Here is a 26122-nt window from a genome sequence, read left to right on the forward strand (position 1 = left end):
TCGCTGCAGCTGTAACACAAAGCTCCTTTAAACAACACCAGGCGGTCATCTCACCCTTTTCGCTGTCTCCAGCCCGTCACCTTACAACTGGCACCTTTCACACCAGCTTCCACTAGCTCCCACAAGCTCCCACACGTCGGCTCCTTCAGCCAACCTCACACAGTCGGCCTGCCACTTCTATGCGCTCCCCAGCTCTTCGCTTTATCTTGCAGCTGCGCCTAACCTTGCCAGCTGTTTTTGCCTTCGCTCGCTACACCAGTAGCACCTGCCAGTCGAGGCCTTCTCTGCAGCCTCCTGCTACGCTCGAGGCCCCCCTTCCACTCAAACAACACGGCCTACTTCCCTTCACGTCTGTGTACTCCCGTGGCTGCAGCTAGCCACCACACAAGCACCAGCGCGGCTCTCTTCCCCGTCGGCTCCCAGCCGGATCACCCGCGGCTGCTCCAGCCACTACACACCCCTGCGCAGCAACCCAGTGAGGTCCTCCCCTTCCTAACTCACCACGTCGATGGCTACTGCAACCACTGCTTCTCGGCGACCTTCCTAGGCCGTCGCCTGCACGCTCCAATGGCTACACACGTCCCAGCGTCTGCAGCTCGCCACATAGAAACACACGCCTCTTTGCGTCTGTGGCTACAGCTAGCCACCCAAACCACACGGGCCCTCCTCTGTCTTGCGCCTCTCTAAACAACAAGCCCCCTCTCTTCGTCCAGCTGCGCCGACCAGCTTCCAGAAGCACCCTGCTGGCGGCAGCTCCAACTTCCACGCCACCTTTCCAGAAAGTCATTTCTTATTTTATTTTATTTATTTTTATTTATTTGGAAAATGGCCACCATAACATCTCTTTTCACACCAATGCCCATGGCTGCATTGGGCCATCAATCATTTAAAAAAACTCCACGCTTTCCACACTCCTCTTCCTCAAGGTAACACCGGCCCTCTCAGTGTTTAATGCCCATGCCTCCATACACATTCCAAATACAGCATACGAGTGCCCACTTACTTTTTGAGGACGTGCACACAAACAAAAACAATCGAATGGCTGACACCATCTCCAGCATAACACGCTCCGGACGAGCTGTGTCTCCAGCATTTCATCTTTTTCCTGCATATTCACTTCCATCAAAGCCAGAAGCCTGACTGCCGCATCCACAACGCCCACACTGAGTCAATGGGTGCTCCCATGACTTTACCACAACACGAACAACACTCATGGACACATGTACAAGTTGAGTTTGAGGTTTCCACAAAACATCACACATATTTAGCAACCCCCCTTCTTCTGCTGAGACATTTATGTCCAGCAGCTGCACAATCAGAAACCACTTATCCCCCTGGATCAAACAAAAACCTCGGTGCATCTACCTTCCAGTCCTTCAAGCATTTTTCTCCATCAAACAACCGTTGATACACCCTGCCATAGCCTTCCACTTTCAGCAACCCCCTTGGCTCTTCACATATGGCCTCATCACCATTTGCTGTTGTACTTCCTCCTCCAAACCAGCTCACATAACCTTGTGATGGAGACCACCACTCCTCACCTCTACTCCCCTCTGACACATCTGACTCCCATTCATAGTCATATACCGAAATAACAAACATCTCATCATCAACTTCCACTTCACAGTCATCCAATCTGCCACCCACATCACTGGCTTCCAACCCTTCCTCTGGACTAACTGCCAGATTCGAACTATAACCAAACCACTCATCCATATGCTGAGCATCAACATGTGGTGTGTCCTTCATAAACCTACTTCCCTTCAGCCCATCAACATCACACACAGCAACCTCATGCACTGTAGACTCATCATTGTCGCTTTCCTGCAGTTTCTCCAGCTTCAAGACCATTGGCGATCCTGCAAGATTCTCCACATCTTGCACAGGCATCTCTACCAAGTCTAAGCTCCCCAAACTCCCAGGCAAAGCACCTTGGTCCCCCTGACCAACAACAATAGTCTCACATGCATCCTCACCACTCACAACCACTTCATTCTCTTGGGCATGACAAGGAACACACACCTTATGATCAGCATCCGCACCTGTGAAATCTATCACACCATCATCCAAGGTAGCATCCAGCTCACCATCAGTCATACCATCACTCCCTTCCTGCTGCACAACTGGCATGCAAGTATTTGTTTCCTTCTCAAAGGAAGCCAACTTCAACAGATCATCTAGTGCACTATCAAGTACACAGTCCAGCTCACCATCCACACTCTCACAAGCTTCAATATCCAACTCATCACCTGGATCATCCATACGGACTCCATCCACAGCATCATCATTAGTAACACCTTGATCATCACTCTCCACCTTGACTGGCACCTGCAAGTCATTACTCATCTCTGAATCAAAGAGATCATTCAAGCCATCTCCATACTTAAACTCATCAGGCTCCACAGCACTAGCATCACTTTCACAATCCACAGCACCATCAATTATTCCATCCTTCTCCTCCTCACCTTCTGAAAGCTCTTCAGGGCTGATTCCAGAAACCTCATCCTTCTTCATTTCCAGCAAGCTAATCTGTCCCACACCCTGCTCTGCAAATATGACCTTATGGGCTTCACAAACACTGGGCTGAATTGCATCCTTCATCTGCATACTAGGGCCAATCACCCTATCACTCATTCCCAAAGACAATTGATATATGCCACCATTAGCTTTGGCTGGTCTCTCACATTGTGGACTGATATGACCCCACTCACCACAATTCCGGCATTGCACATCACACGGATACCCTCTTCCTCTTCCAATATCTGCTGAATTTCTTTCAAAACCAGATGATGCATCAGTCTTCCTTCCCATAACACCTATGCCTCGTCCTCTTCCTGTGGACTCTATCCAATTCACCCTTAAAGACTTCATGAGCTCCACTGCTTCATGAACCTATTCTTCAAAGAATCCTCTTGTTTAGGAACAACAGTAGCTTTTCTTCCAGGATGCATATTCTCAATCTGTGGCACCTTCACAAACCTTTTTGGCTCTTCCTGCATTCCCATCTGCCTCAGACGCTTCACTTTCCACTCCTTCTCACGAGCAACTCTGACAGCCTCCTCATAGCTATCCAGGTTCTTCAGCTCCACCTTCAGACGGATCGTTGGCTCCAGACCAGCAACAAATCGCTCCCTCTTAATCATCTGCGGGGGTATTTCAGGAATCAGAGCCTCACACCATAGACTCCACAGTCTACCAAACTCGATCAAATACTGATCCACATCCTGACCATCTTTCTGCTAAATGTTACACAACTCCTTCCACACCTCATTCGGACTCTTCACATGGACAAACTTTGCCAAAAATGCAGCTTTGACTACACGGTACTCAGGATCCTGTTGATGAATGTTCCTGTGTGCAGTCACAAACATCTGTAACCATGTTTTTGCATCACCCTGCAGGCAATAAGCCAAAATCTGAGAAAGGATCTCCGGGGTTGCCCTGTCTTTCATCAAAGCTGTAAATTCCATCTTCTCCAGAAACTTGGTTGCATTCTCCTGTGGCAATCCCCAATACTCCGGAAAATCCTGAGCCATTTCCAAAACTTTCTTCACACAGCCCTGTTCTCTTTCACAAACCAGAGGAAATCTGCTCCTCTGTGGAGGCACCAAAAAGTGATGGCACGGAAGCGGTAAAGCTGTTTACGCCCTTATAGCATGCCACACTTCCACACACGCATGCAAACACACCAGAACACCAGACCAAAGAGCATGAACAAGACTTATATTTCAGAAAGGACCTTGACCTTTACAGAGGTGGATATCCCAAAAATATCCCAGACACCAGCTTCATCAAGCACCCGCTCGCAATCAGCCCTCTCCAGCTCCTGGTCGCTCCAAATCCCTTCGCTCCTTTGCTTTTCTGCAGCAGCCTTCTTCGTTCTCTGCTCTGCACCTTAGCTGAAGTCCTCTCTGCTACACCACCAGCATGCTGCCAGTCCTTCGTCTCGCACAAGCCTGCAGCTGCTTCCACTGCAACTACCACTAGCCCATCTCAAACCATAAGGCGTCAACTTGTAAGAGCACCTCACCCGTGTTTTCTCTCGCTGCAGCTGTAACACAAAGCTCCTTTAAACAACACCAGGCGGTCATCTCACCCTTTTCGCTGTCTCCAGCCCGTCACCTTACAACTGGCACCTTTCACACCAGCTTCCACTAGCTCCCACAAGCTCCCACACGTCGGCTCCTTCAGCCAACCTCACACAGTCGGCCTGCAACTTCTATGCGCTCCCCAGCTCTTCGCTTTATCTTGCAGCTGCGCCTAACCTTGCCAGCTGTTTTTGCCTTCGCTCGCTACACCAGTAGCACCTACCAGTCGAGGCCTTCTCTGCAGCCTCCTGCTACGCTCGAGGCCCCCCTTCCACTCAAACAACACGGCCTACTTCCCTTCACGTCTGTGTACTCCCGTGGCTGCAGCTAGCCACCACACAAGCACCAGCGCGGCTCTCTTCCCCGTCGGCTCCCAGCCGGATCACCCGCGGCTGCTCCAGCCACTACACACCCCTGCGCAGCAACCCAGTGAGGTCCTCCCCTTCCTAACTCACCACGTCGATGGCTACTGCAACCACTGCTTCTCGGCGACCTTCCTAGGCCGTCGCCTGCACGCTCCAATGGCTGCACACGTCCCAGCGTCTGCAGCTCGCCACATAGAAACACACGCCTCTTTGCGTCTGTGGCTACAGCTAGCCACCCAAACCACACGGGCCCTCCTCTGTCTTGCGCCTCTCTAAACAACAAGCCCCCTCTCTTCGTCCAGCTGCGCCGACCAGCTTCCAGAAGCACCCCGCTGGCGGCAGCTCCAACTTCCACGCCACCTTTCCAGAAAGTCATTTCTTATTTTATTTTATTTATTTTTATTTATTTGGAAAATGGCCACCATAACATCTCTTTTCACACCAATGCCCATGGCTGCATTGGGCCATCAATCATTTAAAAAAACTCCACGTTTTCCACACTCCTCTTCCTCAAGGTAACACCGGCCCTCTCAGTGTTTAATGCCCATGCCTCCATACACATTCCAAATACAGCATACGAGTGCCCACTTACTTTTTGAGGACGTGCACACAAACAAAAACAATCGAATGGCTGACACCATCTCCAGCATAACACGCTCCGGACGAGCCGTGTCTCCAGAATTTCATCTTTTTCCTGCATATTCACTTCCATCAAAGCCAGAAGCCTGACTGCCGCATCCACAACGCCCACACTGAGTCAATGGGTGCTCCCATGACTTTACCACAACACGAACAACACTCATGTACACATGTACAAGTTGAGTTTGAGGTTTCCACAAAACATCACACAACGTTTGACTCTATCTCTCTCTTGGAAGGAGGCGAGCTGAAGGAGGCGCCGAGGGGTTAACAGCCAAGGGGTTTCTCTCTCTCTCTCTCTCTTCGCGAGCAGGTGGGGTTGTAGGAAATACACAGCCGAGAGACCTTTTTCTCTCTCTCACTCATCGTGGATTGCAGGCCTTGTTTACGAGATTGGGATGCAGAGGATCAAGTTAAGATGCACACGATGATGTTCTTGGAAGAGATGTGTCTTCATATTGGACTTATGTGTATTCAGGGATTGCTTGACACATCCTCTATCTTTCTCTCTCTAGGTTTTAGCAACTGTGATTGGATGGTATATCTGTCATGGAAACAGGACATTGGTTTTCCCGAGAGGAAACAAGACTTTGGTATCGAGGAAACAGGCCTATGGTTATGGGATACAGGTCTATGGTTTATCGGATACAGGTCTTTGGTTTCATATGGAGAACATGTCTTTGGATTCATGTGAACACGTTATAGTTTTCTCGAGGTTACATGCAAGCTGTGACTATACGGAAGGACATATGGTTTGGTATAGCCCTACTGCTATTTGGGAAAGGGTTTATGGGATCCATAGTAGAGATGGAGAAGACCTTTTCAAGCAGGGAGGTGTCGTGTACTCAAATTTTGTTCAAGTAAAGAAATACCGCAAGGGGCGCCACTACGTTTAGGGGCCAATCGGTGTCCTTGTACTATTTGCAGGAGCACTCTAGCTCCCCCTGTTTGTTTCCCTTTTCCAGGTTCCCATGGGTGATGAAGTGTTTTATGTGCGAGTGTTTGTTTCACCGCCCGTCAGATTTTTGACGGCCGGTTTCAGCTCCCCCTTCTCTTCGGTCATTTTTATTGACACCATTTACTGCTGTTGAGGAGTTGGAGGAGGCATTGACAGCACTTCCCAGGGGAAAATGCCCAGGGGCGGGCGAGGCTTCTAGTCTCCTTTCTTTGCCATTGGGACCTCATGGAAGGTGGCCTTCGAGCTGCCTTCAATGAGATTATGATTACAGGTGCCATGCCAGAGAGGCTCTCAGAGGGCTTGATTCACTTGATTCCTAAGGAGGGTGGGGACATATTGGAGATCTGGCAGTGGAGACCCATCACTCTCCTTGGGACAGCCTATAAGATATTGGCCAACAACATCAACAAGAGACTTCAGCCTTTTCTTCCAGACTTGATCCATGACACTCAGGCTGGCTTTGCTCAAGATAGAAGCATCCTGGACAACATATTTACCTTCTGATCGGGAGTGGACTCTAGAGCTCGCTCTCAGCACTTTGAAGACTCAAGCAGTTGAGTTTTCTCACCACATGAGCGATCTGGAGGTGACTGATGTGATAGGCCGACTTTGGGAGTTGGCTCATTTTTTCTTGGATCCCGGGAGTGTGGATACCTCAGGGATTCGGCATTTGGTCGTGCGCATAGTGGCAGACTTGGCGCGGGACCCTGGATATGTGAGTATACACGAGGTTTCTCTGTCAGAGCAGGAGGCAGTCGCCATGGGCCACAGCCACTGGCGCCTGATCTAGGATTCTTGCAGCACACCGGGTGGGCAGATTCGCAGCCGTTCGGATGGGGACTACTCTCCATCCAAGCCGCTTGCGAAGGCCCGCCGTACGGCTGAGACAGCATCCACCTCAGCAGGGCATCCATGAGGATCATCTCATGGAATGTACAGGGCCTTGGCGGAGCACACTTTATACGCTATCGAGGTTGCTTGAGGCAGGAGCTTCAGAGATGCCTGGTTGGTGGCAGCATTGACATTTTGATGATGCAGGAGCACCACTTGGGTGAGAGCAGGATCCGGAGATATGGTTCGGTGATGCCTGGTAGATGGGACACTTTTTGGTCTGCAGGGTTTGGTCCTTTGGGTGGACAGGGAGGAGTATGCATGGTTATTGCAGATGTATGGCGGCAGGCCATTGTGGATCGAGGGATCATTGTGCCTGGTAGAGCACAGTATGTCATTCTGAGGATGCATGATGAGCTATTGGGTGTGCTCAACATCTATGCGCCCAATCATGCTAGTGCCAGAGCAGAGTTTTGGACTCAGGTTACTGATGCATTGCCAGAGGCCGCACATTGGTGTGTTGGGGGAGATTTCAACATGCTTGAGGACCCGGCAGATAGGGTGGGAGGCAGTCATGTTACAGTGCACGGCACGGAGCTTGCAGCTTGGGACCGGTTTTGCATGTCACTGAGGATCACTGATGCATGGCAGCATGGGGCTTTCTCCCGGTCTCAGGACAGTCTTAGTTTCTCTCGGTCGGATCGCCGGCAGGGAGGGACTAATCTATCTCGGATTGATCGCTTTTATGTGGGCGATTGGTTAGGGGAGCGAGGGGGCTCCGTCGGCATTCTTGCTGGCACCTCATTTTCAGATCATGCGCCAGTTATATTGACATTGGAGGAGGGGACACGGGAGCCCAGCTTGCAGTTGAGGATCCCAGAGAGGGTACTTACAGATCCCAGTCTCGCTGAGGACATTGAGAGGATCTGGCATGATAGTCAGTGCTCTGACCAGGATGCAGCGGGCCAGTGTGCCCAGGGACTCATTGATCTTAGCTCTTTTCTACACGCTGCAGCTTTGACACGACTGGGAGAGATTCGCGAGCGGGAGCAACGGCTGAGACGCAGCCTTGCTTCGCTACAGCGCCTTCAGGAGCAGCAGCCTGCATGTGAGTGGGTGGCGTCCCAGCTGAGCCAGGCACGCCAGGAGGTTAGAGAGGTAGAGGAGCAGAGACATGAGTTTTACTATCGTCGTCAGGCCTCTCAGTGGACGCAGCTTGGTGATAGAGTGACTGGGGAGTTTTTTGAGATCACTGGACCCCGTCATGCGCGAGCAGGAGTTCGCCAGCTTGGTAGACCGGATGGATCGATAGCTACTGAGCTCGGGGAGATCAGAGCCATTGCCACTGCTTTTTATAGTGACTTGCTTTCAGCGGAGCCAGCCACTGAGGATCGAGATGTGTGCAGACAGACTGTGTGGGCCCATGTGCAGAGGAGGGTCACAGACCATATGCGCACAGTTCTAGGTGCGCCTCTGTCAGAGATTGAGCTTGCCGAGGCCTTGAGGGTCCTGCCGCGACATAGTTGCCCAGGGGAGGACGGACTGACGCCGGCCTTTTTTATGCGCTATTGGGACCTTTTGGGGCCAGGCCTCCGCAGGGGCTGTCAGCATGTTTTGGACACTGGGGTGATGCCGCAGAGCTTTTCAGAGGGCTTGATCTATCTTATCCCCAAGGGGGAGGGAGTATCGGATGACATTCGGCATTGGAGGCCTATTACGATCCTCAATACTGTCTACAAGGTCTTAGCAAAGGCCTTGAGTTTGAGGATCCAGCCCTTCCTGGGGGAGTTGATTCATGCTACTCAGACAGGATTTGTCAAGGAGCGCAGTATCCTTGACAACATCTTTACTTTCTGGGAGGCGACGGCCCGAGCTAGGTTTCTTGGCGAGGACTTGGTCGTGATGCTTCTCGATTTTGAGAAGGCATACGATAGAGTTGATTGGGGATTCTTAGAGGGCACTATGCTACGCCTGGGCTTTGAGCCAGGATGGATCAGAGGGGTGGCAGCATTGTATTCCACAGCTCGCAGCCAGGTGCTGATTGCAGGAGGTCGGGGGCCGAGTTTTGAGCTGACCAGATCAGTCCGTCAGGGGTGTCCTCTCGCCCCTTTCCTTTTTCTCTTCTTTGCGGAGGCTATGAGTATGTATTTGACGGCAGAGGAGGTTGGTTTGAGAGGACTTCAGCTCCCAGTCCGGGGGGAGGATTTGCTTGATGCTGAGTTTGCAGACGACACGGGCTTATTTTTGCATGGCCAAGAGGCCAATCTTATTCGGGCAGAGCAGTCGCTCCAGGTTTTTAGTGCAGCTTCGGGAGCATTGATCAATTGGCGCAAGACAGTGGCCTTTTGGATCAGTAGTGCTCCCACTCCGGCATGGAGCCCGGACCCCGGTTTTAGATGGATTCCTCCAGGCACAGCAGTGCGGTATTTGGGATGCCAGATTGGCCTTGATTTGTCACCTGAGCAGCAGATTGCCCCGCTTCTTCTGAGCATTCGGAAGAAGCTATTGTATTGGAGTACAGCTAGACTATCCTTGGCTGGGAGGGTGGTGGTGGCAAATCAGGTGCTGTTAGCGACTATGTGGTACATTACGTCTTGCTGGATTTTCTCGAGCTCTTGCATCAGCCAGGTACAGAGGCTGATCAGGAACTTTCTGTGGTCTGGGCGGGACGGTCAGCCAGCTCGGGCAAAGGTTGCATGGGCAGTTATTACACTTCCGCTGGCTCAGGGCGGTTTGGGCATTATAGATCCAGTCGATCAGAGTAGAGCCTTATTGGGGAAGCTTATTGTTCGGGGGTTGCTTCCAGGCGCTGAGCCTTGGAAAGAGCTCCTCTTGCAGCGACTGCAGGCCCGGGCGCCTCCTGCACGGGGTACTTGGGCACCAGAGATTCGCTGGATCTTCATAGAGATGAGGAGGACAGGCCTCAGTAGAGGATGGGAGGACAGATTTGCTTTGAGTATCCTGAGAGCTTGGGAGCTGCTGAGACCGGGGCTTTCTCAGCGGCCTCCTTCTTGTGTTGAGGAGCGGGCCAGGCAGCCGCTCATCTGGAGCCCAGCGGTTCGTACAGAGCAGGGTCATATGCTAGGTTCTCGGCCTCGTCTAGCCTGGGGACCTTTAGCGGCAGGCCCAGCTCGTAGTTTTGGAGACTGGCAGGCTTTCTGCAGTCTACCAGAGGAGACCCAGGTGGAGAGGCTGAGTCACTTCAGAGGGGGGTTGATTATGAGGGATGATATTCAGGAGGCACTTACAGAGGAGTGGTTCACACCTCTCGAGCCAGTGGCCCCACGGTGGATGGGTGCCTTTACACAGTTGGAGATCCTGATTGCTGTCAGAGCTAGCACTGAGGATGGCAGATGCCTCTATTATGAGATACAGGATGAGGGCAGACTCCAGAGAGTGGAGGTGGAGTCGCCTTTGGTTGCAGAGTGCACTTTTCAGAGGATTCGGGTAGTGGCTGCCGCTTCTCGGAAGTGGAATATTGACCCCGACCCTGCTGACGTGCTCCCGGATTGGCGCATATGGGCATATGCAGCGCGCCCCTTGGCCCGGCTACAGTGGGACCCCGGGGAGTACGAGTGGCATGATCCTTATGCATCCCTTGAGGCCACAGAGATCACCTTTTTCCAGTATACTGTTCGGCTGGGACGGCATATTTTGACGGCGAGGAGGACGGTTTCTCCAGCGGCAGCGGGGCATTGGCGATTGCAGGGACTATCACAGGAGTTCCTGGAGGATTTCTGGGCTCGGCTCTGGGCTAGTCGACAGGCCCGCAGGATCTCGGCTTTTCAGTGGCTGGTCGCCCACAGGGGCTCAGCGGTTGGCACTTGGCTTGTTTACAGCGGTCTTCCGGCGGCCTGCGTCCGATGCGGCCACCCTATGGAGACACAGAGACATTGCCTTTGGGACTGCCCTCAGGCACAGCAGATTTGGCTGCGGATGCTGCGTATTCTGGCCCCCCTCTCTCCAGAGGGTATGTTTACGTGGGGTGCCGCTGCTTGGTCGACTTCATCAGGGCCTGCTATGGGCTATGAGATGGAGCAGGGCAGTCAGGCCATCAGATTTATTAGGGGCCAGCCTCGCCTGGTTCCGGCACCGGATTTCTCGTCCGCCAGCTGGACACAGGAGAGGGATTTACGATGGGAGCTCCTCAGCAGCCTCACCATCTGGTTCACCTGGAGGGCCCGGTGCTTTATGGCCTTTGAGGGGAGATTAGAGCCACCAGCAGAGACTGTTCGGGGGATTTGGCAGGAGTTGATCCACACCCTGCGAGGACAGTACGACCGCATCCGGGGAGACTCGGATGAGGCGATTTTACGGCGCCAGGCCTTTCACACCACTTGGCGCTGCGGCCCGTTCTACACCCTACACACGGGATCCCCCCGTTGGCACTACAGGCCACCTGTTTGGCTCTTCCCCCCCCCTATTGTATGATTTAGCCGCTCAGTTCTTTAGACTGATGCTTGTATTTTGCAGCACCTAGGGAGAGTCTCCCGGGCTGCCATGATGTATTCACTGCTCTTCTCTCTGTTAGGAGCAGGAGAGATCTCTTTTGTAGCCCTACGGGCGTTTTTTACATAACTAATGAAAGGATCTTTTCTCGGAAAAAAAAAAAAAAACATATTTACCTTCTGGGAGGCAACAACTTCGGCCAGGATGCGCAGTAGGACCTCATTGTGCTTCTCCTAGATTTTGAGAAAGCATATGATAGGGTGGATTGGAGCTTTCTGGAGAGGGCACGATGAGCCAGATGGAATTCCCCATGGAGTGGATTCATGGAGTTTCAGGACTCTACTCAGCCTCGCATAGCTAGGTCCTTTACCACTTGGGTGGAGTGCAAGCATGTTTTGGGTGCCTAAGGATGTATCAGATGAGGCTGAGACGGAAGTGGAGGAACTTGATGAGGTTCTTATTCCCGAGCAGATATTGGCACACAGGGAAAGAAAGGTACAAGGTAAAGTTCCCCGTCGCTATCTTGTGAAGTTCAAGAACTGTTCACTGATGGATGTGAAGCGGATGGAGGAGGGTGACTTAGCAGATTCACCTCAGGTATTGCACCTTTATCTTGATGCCTTTGAGTTGGAGCCGACTCTTGTTACGGCTCATTCAGGTTCAATAGAGCATAGGTATGTAGCATTGCCTGATGCTCAAGAGGGGGGTAGCACCTCCGCTCCCTTGTTACAGACACGCTCAATTGTCATCTAGGAGTCGCTTGGTGACATCTTTGTATTCACCCGAAGGTACTGATAGCTGACAGTACATCTGTTTATGGGACTTCTATGATATTGTGTACTAGTCACATGAGATGGTACAGTTGGGTATGGTTCACAGTCAGCCGCACCATGAACTATAACTACAACTATGGATGGTTTTTTTAACCTTTGGAAGTAAGGTATGACTGAGGAAGATTGGGACATTGATTTTTGTCATGACTCATATGGTTCTGGCTGTTCTTGACCACAGGATCGGTCAATTGGATATTGAGATGATGCTATTTGTGGAGTTGGTCTCCTTTGGAATGGCATGGTTTGGTTGAGCTCAAACTCTGCAGCAACCTGAGCTAACATTTCGAGACTCTATGAAGGGCGTAAGTCTTGCAAGCAGTCGTAGAGTTGGTTTGGTTCATGGATATATGGATCGAACTCTATTTGTGCATGTATGCATACACTTTTTGAGGTATTATTGTATTCTGGTGCCGTTGGATCCTGGTACCCTTGAGAATACATTGGGAATACTCCGGATTGTGTCGTGTGAGGCATGTATGCTGGTATGATACATCAAGTACTTTATTATGTTCATGGATGCACCACTGGGTGTGGCTCCTGTGGGATGGCCATGAGCAGAGTGGGTAAAGCATCAAGAGGGACATATGTGGAAAGTACTTAGTGGATGTATTGTTTGGATGCATTGAGTGCTTTCATATACTCATGTTGTACCACATGTCGTAGGTCCTGCGGGATGTCCATGGGCGTAAGGCTTGCGAGCAACCCTTAGATTGTCACTTTAGAGTAGGTAGAGCATCTTGAGGAGCATATTGTTTGCGAATGCATATGTGTGTCATGCATGTGTGCCATATGTAGAATGATGCATGGTTTTGTTTTTGGCTAACACAGGTTACGTGTTTCCACTTGGTTTAAGACTTTTGCTGCAGGCTCTGAAGGAACAAGCAAGGGTTGTTTGTCACTTTCACGTAATGGTGTGAACATATTGTGCAGGATGATTGTTTTATCACCCAGATGCACTTGAGGATCATTGCTTTTGTCTTATGGGGCATCTTTGCTCATAAGATGGCTTATTGTGCCAATGAGTGCAATCGACGACGCTTGCTATTTTTCAAGAGGGGGTTATGTCATGACCCTGTGTTTTGCTGTGGACAGTATGCAAGTGTGCACGGGGACATGGTGGACAGTGTGAATGGCATCGGTTTGGAAGTCAAAAAGAACTCAAGGTTTTTAAAAAAAGGTCTCTTTTTCACAACCCCATGTGGGGGGAGGGGACAAAAGATTTTAAAAACCTTTAAAAACTTGATAATACTCTTTATGACAGAAAACGTGGCCCTATTATTGGGGGCCACGTGTGTGCTTTTTGTAGGGAGGGATTGGCGGGCTGCTGCAGGCGCCTCTCTATTGATGGAAATACAAGGGGATTGCACAGGCGCTTGGGCTTTTTCTCTCTCACACTTGGAGAGAGGCGAGCAGATGGCATGGCAGCTAGGTGCCTCTTGATTGATGAAAAAGCAGAGCGCTGGACTGCAGAAAGCAGAGCGCCTCTTGATGAAAACGCAGAGTGCCTCTTGATGGCTGAACTGCACTTACACGCTGGACAGCACTTACACGCCGGCTGGCTGGACTACAGAAAGCAGAGGGCTGGCTGCGCTTCTCTATTAGCTGAACAGCAGGAGACAGGCTGCAACAGAGAAGTGTGTGTGTGTTCTTCCTGGTCGGGCTGAGGCAGCCAGGAGGATGTACTTTCTCTTTCCCTCCCTCCCTTGCTATGAGACGCCAATAGCACTGGTGCTTTTTGGAGGAGGGCATGTTTTTGCAGAAGGCAGGTGGCTGGTTTCTCTTGACATACCGGCGGCCAGTGGTGGTTCCTCATGAACATAGACATCATGTTGATGGCGTTCAACTGATGGAACTTTCAGCTTCTCTTTACTTTGGTTCAGACTGTTTTGGAAAGGGTTTATGGATTGTTTCGTGGCACTGCATGTGGCTACGAACATGAGCAATTCCAAGGCTGTTTTGAGACTGTTTATGGGCTGTTTTGCTTGGCTGCAAGTACACTGTGTACATGCATTATTGGCTGCAAGTACAACCTGGTTATGTTTCTTGGCATGGGAGCGACACAAGCTCTCATGGGTGCGTACCCATGGAGCAGATTGCTTTCTTCCTGCTTGGAACGGATAGAGAGACCTGCAGTTTTGGGCATACCTATGGTAATATAGTTGTGGGGCACAAATACAGCCTGACATATTCAGTAAGAGCTCTCTCTTTTGTTTGAGTGTTGTGTTGGCACTACATTTGAGTATGTGCCAAGAATGTTTTCAAGTGAAAACAGGACGACATGGGTTTCATGCTGGGCCAGACCAGATGTTTAATGGGAAAACAGGTCTCCCAATGTTTGCTAAAACAGGTCCTTGTTTCATGTGGAAACATATTTTTGGGTTTCTCCATGATAGAGGTCACATGCACGCAGCGGTCACAGGAGTGGACACATGTTTGGTACAGCCTTGCTACTGATTGGTCAGGGACAAGGAATCCATGCTGAGATGGATAGTATGGAAGGTAGAGAGGGAGTGTACAGGTGTGTCTATTGTATGGTATGCTGTGCTATGATGCGAGATCTCTTTTGGGAGACAGTTTGGGAGTCTGTGTTATAATGCAGAAGCACTGGATGTGTCAGGGTGTGGTGCTATTCATAGGGTGAGAGGCTATGGATGGTTGTGGCAGCCCTGATAATGGGACAAAGCTTCTGTATGCAGACTCAGTGTGTGGGAGTCTTTTGATGTGAACAATAGCTGGACTTGTTTGTGGATGCCGAGTGGATATGAAGCCATGATGCAGGGTCTTTGGAGGCTTCAGGAGTTCTACTGTGATGGGCTGAGTTTCCGGCCTTATTGTAATCAAAGCTCTCTTTATAATCAATTAAAGAAATACCGTAAGGGGCGCCACTGTGTTTTGGGGCCAATCGGTGTCCGTGTACTGTTTGTAGAAGCACTCTTGCTCCCCCTGTTTATTTTCCTTTTCTTGGTCCTCAAAGGTGTTGAAGTGTTTTCTGTGCAAGTTTGTTTTTGCACTGCCCTTTGGTTTTGTTTGAAGACCGAGGCCAGTTTACAAATTCTCTATCGATCTCTACTTATTAATTTTTCAATTTTCACTTGTTAGGGTCTGTTTTCAAAGGACGTATATCATGAATAAATTATATAATTGCTATATTTTAAACACAAATTCCTCACACAAAGCAAAGCATTTCTATTTCTTAAACCTACCTCAAATTCTTTGTCTAATAAGAAATATTAATTTTCTAAGGTTTTATGAATATAACAATTTTTTACTTAAAAAGGAAAATCATTTTTATCATTTTTCTTTCATCATTTAGCCTTCTTAAATTTTGTAAGATGAATCTAACTTCACAATTAGAAACCCTTAATTATTTATTAATTCTTTCATTTATTTCCTATTTATTTGGATTACTTATTAGATCTAAACTGTTGTTTTTTACTAAAATTATGAGTTTTATGTTTTTTAAAATTAGTAAAATTATTCAAAATTTTTATTTTTAGAAATTAGCAAACAACCTTAAAACTTCATGGGATAATCTTCCCAGACTTTAGACTACATTTTAACATAAGGAAAAATATCACATTGAATTTTCATCAAATCCACTAATTATTAATGTAAATTTAGCCATTTCTCTAATAAATAATTAGTAAATTATTGAATATTTAAAAATCAACAAACCTGCATCCAAAATGGTGACATTTTTGCTTCAATTTTACTCCTCTCCACTTTCTCTTCCCTCTCTAGTCCTCAATTGCTCCCAATTGAGCCTTCTTTTTCCATGATTTGACACGATTACACACTGATTAGCCCAAGAAACCCTATCTTTGTTTCTACACATTTTTGCTCAAATCAGCCCTAAATCTACCCACGAATGGCAAGTACTCCCCTATAAGGTAATAGCTCAAGCGGTGACGGTGTTTGCCTAGGACCAAGAAGTTTTGGATTCAAAACCCCCCTTGGTGCTATCTCAGCGGCATCACCTAGGGGTGGATAAATAAGCACCTACGGGCGGCTGTCTACACGAGAGGTAAAATTTGGTCACTATGGGAGGATCTTGGGCCAAAGGTCAGTTGAAAAAAAGAAGAAGAATGGAAAGTACTCAACATTCACAATATTGCTAAGAGGGCTATGTGATCTGGATGCATCAATGCCAAGAGAAGAGACACCCGGGATTCAAATCTTTTTTGTCTTCTACGTTTTCTTCCCACGACTAAGTAGATATGAGATTTTTTTAATTTTAAAACATTTTTAATGCCTAATAACTCTCTAACGTCATTTCCTAATATTTTCACCCTTATAAACTTGCTAATCTTTTCAACACTGCTCTCTACACTCACAAGACTCCCCCAAAGCTAATTACCCCGTCAATATTAATATTTTTTTCCCGAAAATAACATTTAAAAATTGCTTTGATTCTAATTTACAAAAAAATGTCTGCTTTTCCCCACACAAAATATTGTGTTATCATTCCTCCCACACTTAATTGTGAAGCGTCTAGACTACATAGCCGAGACGTGTGGGAACCTGCCCGGATACGAGCTCTTAGCAATGCAGTGAATATTGAGTACTTTCCATTCTTAGATAGATTTAGGAATAATTTGAGCAAAAACTTGGAGAAGCAAAGAGAGGGTTTCTCGGGCTAATTAGTACATAATCATATCTAATCATAGAGAAAGAAGGCTTAATTAGAAGAAATTGAGGACTGGAGAGGAAAGAGAAAGTGGAGAGGATCAAGATTGAAGCAAAATCGTCATCATTTTTGCTGTAGGTTGGCTGATTTTCTGAATATTCAATAATTTATTAATTATTTATTGAAAAAATGACTAAATTTACATTAATACTTAGTGAATTTGATAAAAACTCAATGTAATATTTTTTCTTATATTTAAATGTAGCCTAGAGTTTGTGAAAATTACCCCATGAATTTCCAAGCTTGTTTACTCGTTTCTAAAGATCCAAAACCTACTTTTTAGTACTAAAATGATGTATATCGATCATTATAATTAGGTGTTATGTGAAAAATAAAACTTTATATTTTTCCTTGCCTTAAATTGATGGTCAGAGTTTTTAAAAATTACCTCATAGTTTTCTGAATAATTTTACTATTTTAAAAAAAACTCAAATTTTTAGTAAAAATAACAATTTTGGACTAATAAATAAAAAAATGAATGATAAAATTGATAAATAATTAAGGGTGGCTAATTATGAAGTTAGATTCATCTTAGAAAATTTAATCTTTTTAAGTAAAAAATGATAATATTGATAAAACCTTAGAAAATTAATATCTGTTGATTAAAAAAAAGAATTTCGAGAAGGTTTAAAAAATAGAAATATTTTGTTTTCTATGAGAAATTTGTATTTAAAATTTGGTAATTATATCATTTATCCATGATATACTTCCTTTGTAAATAGACCTAACGAGTGAAAATTGAAAAATTTATAAGTCGAGTTCCATAGAAAATTTTTGGATAGTATGAAAATAAAAGTTAATGTTTTATTGAGATTAATTGGCCTGCAAAATTAGAGATTTAATGGAGCTAATTCAGGTATACTACCTTTATAATTTGAAGCCAAAAATCAAGCAAAAATGGGTATTTTTAAGCCAAAATGACTAGAAAAGCTATTGGATTAGTCTGAAGACTGATTTTCAGAGGCATATCAAATTGTTAGAGAGTAGATGGAGACTTTTGGAAGGCAAGTTAAGAGAGAAGACTAGGTATAGTGTAGGACAACGCGCAAAATTTAGACTAAAAATAGCACTATTGATTGTTATTTACTAGTAGTTTACCATTTCTCTAGCATAACAACCTAATACTTGGCTAGTTAGTATCTCTAGTAGTGAGTGGATCATTTTTGGTGCATTCCCCAAGAGACCTAGCAACGCTATAAGAAGGATTAGTAGCTTGAGCAATAGCGAGAACTTAACCAGCGAGAGCTTAGACCTAGGTTGAGTAAATGAACTACCAAGCAATGCTAAGTTATCCATAGTTAAAAGCCTACTTAGAGAAACCTATAGTGTATGCATTAGGTATCCTAAGAAGAAGAAGAGCGATATTGAGGAGACCCAAGAAGAGGAAGTAATTCTAGAAGCAAGTGACAACGAAGAAGAGACTAGTGAGGAGGAAGCTAAGAAGAAGGGGATAACATTGTATGTAAACGTATATTCCTTAGAATACCTAGAAGACCCAAATTCAAGTTATTTAGCTATCTAGCTAGCTATACATTGGGGCTTGGTAGACAAAATAGAATTAGAAACCATTGTTTTTTTCACTTGCAGTGAATATTGGAGAGGCCCCAAACCGTAAACAACCATACCACACAAGGTGCATTACGAAGACCTTAGGAAATACTTTATCTTGTGCAGTGGTATAAAGGTAGGCTTTTACCCTAGAGTCAAGAAAGAACTAGAGGATCTAGAGACCTTGTGGGACGAACGGACTTCTCACTTGTGAACAGAGTGATTCTTCTTTAAATGGATAGGACCATCACTAAGAAAGAACTTAGGAGCACTATAAGGGGAATAACATATTATAAACAGTTCATAAGTAATTTCGCTAGTATAGTGCAACCTTTACAAACGTTGTTAGTGGAAGAATCTTATGAGTCCTTTCCAACAGTCTATGAGGTGATTAGTTATTTAGAAGAGAAGATAGAGTGGAGTCATTAAGGAAAGGATAATTAGAGTTAGATAGATAAATGGTGAAAGCAGTAGACAAGGGAGGAATAGAGAAAGAGAAGAACGTTGGGAAAGACGAAACAAGAGACTTGCTCAGCGTTTGGAAGAATTAAACGAACTACCAGGGGAAGGACCTAGAGGAACCACATTAGTTTTAGAAATCTAAACGAAGGACGCTTTACAGGGAGTACACTCTCTAGCATAAGCGAGAGGATCCCTCGTACTGGGACAAATTAGTTTTAAGTGACGACGAGGGTTATCAACCTGATGCAAGCCATAGTAAAGAGAAAGTAAAAAGAGAGGAAGAAGAACGTGAAGGAGAGGAAGGTAGTGTTCAAGAAAACACACTATCTCCACATATTCAAGAAGAGAAAAGCACCTTAGAAACTTACAAAGATTTTCAGTTTAGACGATTTTTTCACATACCTAAAGGGAAAGTACTCAATTTCTTCAAAGAAGAAGACTCAGGCTTCACTTTGCTTTTCTTTGAGCCAATGGCAATTCCACTGCTTAGAGCTACGGTTCGCTTAGCGAACTTTACATAATATAGTGAACTTGCGGATGTTTCCAGCTACATTGAAGGATGAAGCTGCTAGTTGGTATGGGAATCTTTACCCAGCCTTAAGAGCAACGTATAATGACTTATCACAAGCCTTTCTTACAAAGTTTAGGAGGCGAGGTTTTCAAGACCAATTGGCGCAACAAGTAGATTACTTATCCTAGGGTATAAATGAGAGTATAGACCATTACATTGAGCGAATAGAGACAATTTTGAGAGAGCTAATGCTCCAAATGGGGAAACACAAAAGCAAAGGTTTATTGATGGGTTGCGAAATGTAGAAGCCCAAACGCATGTGAGTTTTAGGCATCTTGCTACACTAGCAGACGCAAAACAAGAGGCTAGATATTTGGAGAAAGTACAAATAAGTCAACAGTGAGAACGAGAATCGCTACAAGATTCGAGACCTCCACAACCTTCACAAGCAAAGCCAATGGAGCCACCACAAGCTTATGGGATGCCCACCATGCCAACAAGTACACAAGGACAAGCCATGATGGGTCCTAATCCTTCTGGCTATGTTTAATTTTCGGGTAAAGAGCCAATAAAGTATATGCTGAAAGCTTAGCTTTAAGCTTTGGGAAGGAGATTAACAAGGTGATTAGTACAAGATTATGCTCAAAAATCACAAACACAACTAACCTATGGTACTTTCTTGATCTTGTTCTCTCTCTCTCTCCATCACTAGAAGGAGACATGTTTGCACAAGATAGAGAAAAAAGAAAGACAAGTCATGTACTTCTCCAACCACCTAAACCAAATTTTATTCAAATTTAAAAAGTATACAACTTTTCCTTCCAAGGTTCTAAATTAAGACTTCATTTTTCTAGTTGACTAAGGTTTTCAAAAATTTAAATGAGCATTAGCTTTTACAAACTTGTGGACCTGCCGCTAAATAATTGCCAATCACTTACAAAGTTGCATAAGCAGAGGCCATGTGATATCGTCGTATTATGAGAAGAAGAAAAAACAATTATCTTGACGAGAATGCAAGTGTATGCACATTATCAATGCAAGAGGGAGAAGGTTTTGAGATGACTTTATAGGAAAATGCACGAGGGACAATGTAGCAAACCTGTCTTTCTATGGTATAGAACTGGAAGCGAGCAGGGATCAACCATTCAAGACTTTCACTGCAGGCAGCCATCTCTGCACCAAAAACATACACAAATATCATCTTAATAAGCCGTTTTTATGAGTTAGTTTAAGAAATGCAAATCCATTAGCAGAGAGAAACAATAATGCCATATGTTGTGCATATGATCGCTTTGCCTAGACTTGTTGCTAGTTTAATGTTATCTTTTTTTGGAGAGAGATTATACACATTATTTAGTAACAGGCAGTGATCATGTCCCCTGTACACTAGTCCACATCCCAGAAGACAAACAACCTCATCACCAGGCTACATGCCCACAAACAGTCCAATACTATCTTACCAGCCTGAATGTCCGACATTAGATAACCCAAATCTTCTCGTGCCATTATCATCTCCTCTTGCCTGAAATCAATTAGAGATCAATAAAAAATGATGTTGATATTTCTAAGGTGTAAACGCTCAAACTAAGCTATGTATAGCTCTACTTAATAGGCTGATGAGATATCAACATTTTGACTAATCATACAATCATGTTCATAATTTACCAGCACTTTTCCGTAAGCTATCTCAATAGACCATTGCCAAATTGTCAAAATACGAGAAGGGTGTCCATCATTCCTTACATAGAAGCAGCGCGTTCAAGTATTGTCAAATGAGATGATGCCTCCGCAGACCGAGAGTGTGCTTCCTTGATCCTCTATGCAAAATCGTGAACATCACGTCAAAGAAGTCATTGAGCAGTGTGAGCATACATGCATTTACATATTATAAGAACCATACTTTGTTAAGTACGCAAAACATTTGCTTTCAGTCAGCCATCTTACCACATTAGTAAGTATGCAAATATATTTCCTTTTAGTCAATTGTCTTACAACAATATAAAGAGAGAGTGATTATTATACACACATCATCCATAAGGATGCAACATTGTATATCATGTTTCTTTTTAAGGAAGATCTGGTCGAAAATTCGCCCAACTAGCCTGTGTATGCTTTTGCTTCCAATGAGCTTGGGTTCAGCCCAAGCCATCACCTTGGATTTTCATCAGACACTCCTATCCGCACTGACCCAAACTCAAACTAGCACAACAAGAAAACCAGGATGTGCTACGCCGGCTCTGAGCACCTTTCTAGAAGCCCAGTCCACAGAGGAAGACCTGGGAAAAGCTCTACAAGCTCTTCCCCACAGAAAGTGCCCAGGCGAGGATGGACTCTGAATCTCCTACTTACAGCTATTTAGGGATCTCTTGAAGGCTGGTCTCAGGAAGGCATTCAATGAGGTCACTCACAGGAGGTTTGACATTGGAGACCCATCAAGTTGCTCAGCACTGCCTACAAAATCGTCCCCAAGGCCCTGAAACTCTTCCTCCCCGAGATGATTGACGCCACCTAGACCAGCTTCATCCCAGATCAGAGCATACTGGATAACATTTTGGGAGGTGACTACAACAGGCCCCGGCTGCAGCAGCAGGACTTAGCCATACTCTTGCTGGACTTTGAGAGAGCCAACAACCAAATGGTTTGGGCTTTCTTGGAGGCACCATAGCACACATGGAATTCTCCACTGCATGGGTGCGAGGCATGGCAGATTTCTACTCCTCTATACACAGTCACATCATCATCCAAGGGACCCAAGGGATGTGCTCTGCATTCCCAATATGTTCATCACGTCTGCCCCCTCCCCCTTTCCTTTTATTGTTCATGGCAGAGGCCATGAGAAATTACCTATGGCACAGGATGAGGACTCCAAGGCCTTAGGTAATGAGCAATTACATATCGGCACAAGATAATAACTCCAAGAACCTCAGGCTCCCGATCCATACTCTGAAGGAGCTCTTGGACTTCTGAGTTCATGGACCACAATATTACGTACCTAACAAGCATGGACACAAAACTTTCACGGCATCGATAGAGGAGGTTTTCTTTGCCTCAAATGTTTGGATCAACTGGCACATGTCTTGCGGTTTCTAAGCCAGCGCGCAACTCTCACCTTGACCTGCCGGCCTTTGGATCCCAGAAGGATACCTTTGATACCAAGTCAACATCGATACCTCACTGGAGCAGAAAATTAATCCCCTTCTCTAAAGCTGTCATCAGATGAGAACTCCAAGCCCTTAGGCCATGAGCAATTACATATCAGCACAAGATAAGAACTCCAAGTACCTCAGGCTCCCCATCCACATTTTGGAGGAGCTCTTGGACTCCTGAGATCATGTACCTAGCAAGCACAGAAGGAAAGCTCGCATTTCACTGCGGCATTAGAGGAGGTTTTCTTTGCCTCAAGTGTACAGATCAACTGGCACAAATCTTGTGGTTTCTAACCGAGCGCGTCACTCCCACCTTCACCTACCAACCTGTGGATGCTTTCCAATGGATCTCTAGAGGAACCCCAATAGGACATCTTTGATGCCAAGTCAACAATGATACCTCACTGGGGCAAAAAATCACCCCTTCTCCGGAGCATTCGTCAGAAGTTCCTACACGAGTACTATGAAGCTCTCCTTGGTAGGCCAAATTGTGGTGATCTTCACCATGTGGTACATCACCTTGTGCTCCCTTGTGTTCGTCCTTCTCAAGATCTTGCACTGGCCAAGTTCAGCAACTTATCAGAAACTTTCTCTACACAAGGCGAGAGAACCAGATAAGATGGGCCAAGGTGGCCTAAGACGTGAGACTTGGCCTCTAAACCGGAATGCCTCTATAGCTAGCCAAGCTGCACCGTAAACCTCAAGTGAAATCACACTAGCCAACCATCAATACACATCAACACAAATTCTCTCCTCAATCCGAAAATAATTCCTTTGACATTCAGAGATAACCGTGCAAGTGAAACCTTGAGATGATGGGAAAAAACAAGAAAGTTTTACATTGGATTCAACACTGACAGCAAACTAGCTAAGCTAAAGTTGACATTATTCATATTTTGAAGTTACACTATCTGACAAACCACACTTGTGATTACAACTGGATCAATTGACATCTTCTTCTTCACAAACTTCAGCATGCAGGATCTCCTCTGGTAGATGTGGAGATAGGTGAAGGTTTCCCATCCATTCGGGAAGCCTCAGTAGTACAAACCATCAATATTCAGTTCTCAAAGAGCCAAGCACCTCCATAGTGAACCCAATACAAACAATATTTCTGACATGTGGTTCTAGAACCAAAGACAAAATCATGGTAATAGCCTTGATCTTCAACACCAGGAATAAGATGAAATATGTGGTGTTTGTTCTGTGACGAGTCTCAAACCCACCCAAACCATACAATCAAAGTAGAACCTTTTTGAAATTACTCAAACTTGGGGGCAACACATGCCAACTCTCCAAGACAACCAACTCACACTCCCCTTGACCCACTCACTTACAAGGGTATAAAGATTTTATAAAGTGATCGAAGGTTATACAATGATTGTGATATATGGATTCTACACCTCACAAACTCTCTCAAAAGGCACTGATGATGATAGAACAACACCACTTAACATCAACAACACAAGGAAAAAAACCAAAGCTTGGGATCAGACTTCTTGACTTGCCCTTATTCTTGCAAGATTAGCACATAACTTTCCTTCAAAACTATATTGGGTTCTATGGAGTGATGGATTATAAACCAAAAGAAGAATCTCCTCTCTCAAATCAACACATAATAGAAGCAAAAGTTAAAATCTTCACTGGAATTCTGAGCTTTCTTCTATCAGTTTGAAAGAGCTTCAAAAACCTTTGGATATCTTGCCTTGTGTCAAGAAACACCAATTGAGGGATTGGTCTCGAGACGTCTGACCGATCTTTAGTTCCCTTTTGCCTTCTTGATGTAAGTAGGTGCTCACAGACGTCTTCCCACTTTTGCTTACATGTTCCTTACTCAATGCAGTCTCAACAGAATGAGACAAACAAGATTCTTCCAGTCAAAGCAGTGGTGGCACTTCAGTGTAAATGCCTCGCCTTGTACAACTTCACTTCGACTTTCTCCACAGACTTGGACGCTTTGCAGGAGCTTCTACACAAACAGCCGCCTTCTCAATACTAAAGGCTTGGGAACCTCCTTCGTATACATGCAGCACAGCTCTACGATGTCCTCCTTAGTCGTGATAATCTTCAGGGTGGCTCCTTGATGCACCTCCTCCTGGGGCCGGGGTGGATGTCTCCCATGGGGTCTCGACTCCCTTCTCAATGAGTCTCTGTGGCGATGAAGCTCTAGCAGAAAGAGACTCAGGCACCGCTGATCTGGGTAATCCATGATCCTGGATAAGGCTCCAAAGCCCTCTCTGAAGAGACAATGGAACCTCCCACAAATCTCATAATATACGGCGCACCTACATATGAAGTGTTCCTCTAACTCGACCTCCTGCTGGCACATAGTGCACATCCTCTCCTCACGAGGTATCTGCATCGCTCGGATTTGACATTCCCAACTCATAGCTCTAGTCTTTGTTGTCTTTGTACCATGATGAGATTACACGGACACTATTGTATCACTTATGGTCTCATAGACCCACTGGGTCTTTTGAAGACGTTTGTTATAACTTTCTTTCTTTCTTTCTATCCTCAGGCAGTGCAATGACACCGCAACTCGCCCACTGCAATCCGCATAGCATGCGACATGTATATGTCAAGATATCCGCCCTTAGTATGAAACCATTCTCTGTAAGCCTCATGAAAGTATCCATGTAGTACTACCTTTTGTGTGAGTGGCTCATATGTTGTGATCAAGGTATCCTGTTTGTATAGTCCCAATAAATCATATCTGATCACCCGGTTCCTATCATCCTGAGAGAGCCTAATGAATGGGGAGTCTGGGTCATGCTGGAGTGGGGGCACGTGATCCATCCTGAGTCCCTGCCTCCTGAACCAGGTGCATACTCGGCTATACCATGACTCATGCCCATCTGCTGCTAGCTGCTGGGAGGACTGTAGGGCGAGACTCGGGAGTCTCCAAGGGGCCATGGCATTGATATTGTGAATATATGGAATTGTCTAGAAGCGTGTCTCTACTACCATGGGTGTTCACAAAACTCTACCAAGATAATATCATGTGGGACCCATGGTTTGCTGCGAATTATACGGAGAGCATTATGACCTGAGGCCTCTCTATCCTCAGTCATTTGACCACTGTAAGATCAGGTGCCCAAAAGGGTGCTCCATACATCAATGCTAGAGTGATCAAGGTGTCAAATAGCCACATCTTGGTCCTTGGGTCTTGGAAGTGGGCATGGAAGCATTGTCTCTCCATGAGAGCAAGAGAAGCATACCCTCGCAGCAATCTAGCCTCTGCAGCATGGCTCATCGAGAAGACCAGTCCTGTAAAAGTGACTCCCAAGTACATATATGAGTCTACAATCTCCACTGGGATGCCCATGTAGGTGAAACTCAGTCGAGATGTGAGAAGACGGGATGGTTGAAGACCATAACCTTGGTTTTCCCAAGGTTTACTATGAGATCCCGCTGTGCACAAAAGTCCTGTAATGCGTGAAGATGCCTCTAGAGAGCCTCTGAAGAATCTGCAATAAGCACAATGTCATCAGCATAAAGTACCGAAATCTCATCGATGTAGAGGCAAAAGAGAGTGGGAGACAGTGGGCATCCTTGCTTCACTCCAATGGTACTGGCTGATAATCCTCTTGGGCATCTCACCC

General features: G+C 46.0%; 1 protein-coding gene across 4 annotated transcripts in view; it reads right to left on the reverse strand.

Moving 5' to 3' along the window:
* The window catches only part of LOC147606852 (uncharacterized), a 102711-nt gene that overhangs the window by 9437 nt on the left and 67152 nt on the right, over positions 1–26122 (reverse strand). For all 4 annotated transcript variants that reach the window (XR_015264858.1, XM_086791282.1, XM_086791281.1 and 1 more), the window contains 3 exons: positions 21115–21188; positions 20832–20893; positions 20471–20544 (listed from right to left, as the gene is read on the reverse strand). Coding sequence is in view for 3 of the 4 variants with exons in the window: in XM_086791282.1 (XP_086647408.1) it covers positions 20471–20544; positions 20832–20893; positions 21115–21188 (210 nt within the window). In the remaining variant the exon portion in view is untranslated. The remainder of the gene's footprint in view (positions 1–20470; positions 20545–20831; positions 20894–21114; positions 21189–26122) is intronic.

Source organism: Cibotium barometz, chromosome 56 (genome assembly GCF_041138505.1).
Source record: "Cibotium barometz isolate CiBa-2024 chromosome 56, ASM4113850v1, whole genome shotgun sequence".
In the NCBI taxonomy this organism is placed as follows: domain Eukaryota; kingdom Viridiplantae; phylum Streptophyta; class Polypodiopsida; order Cyatheales; family Cibotiaceae; genus Cibotium; species Cibotium barometz.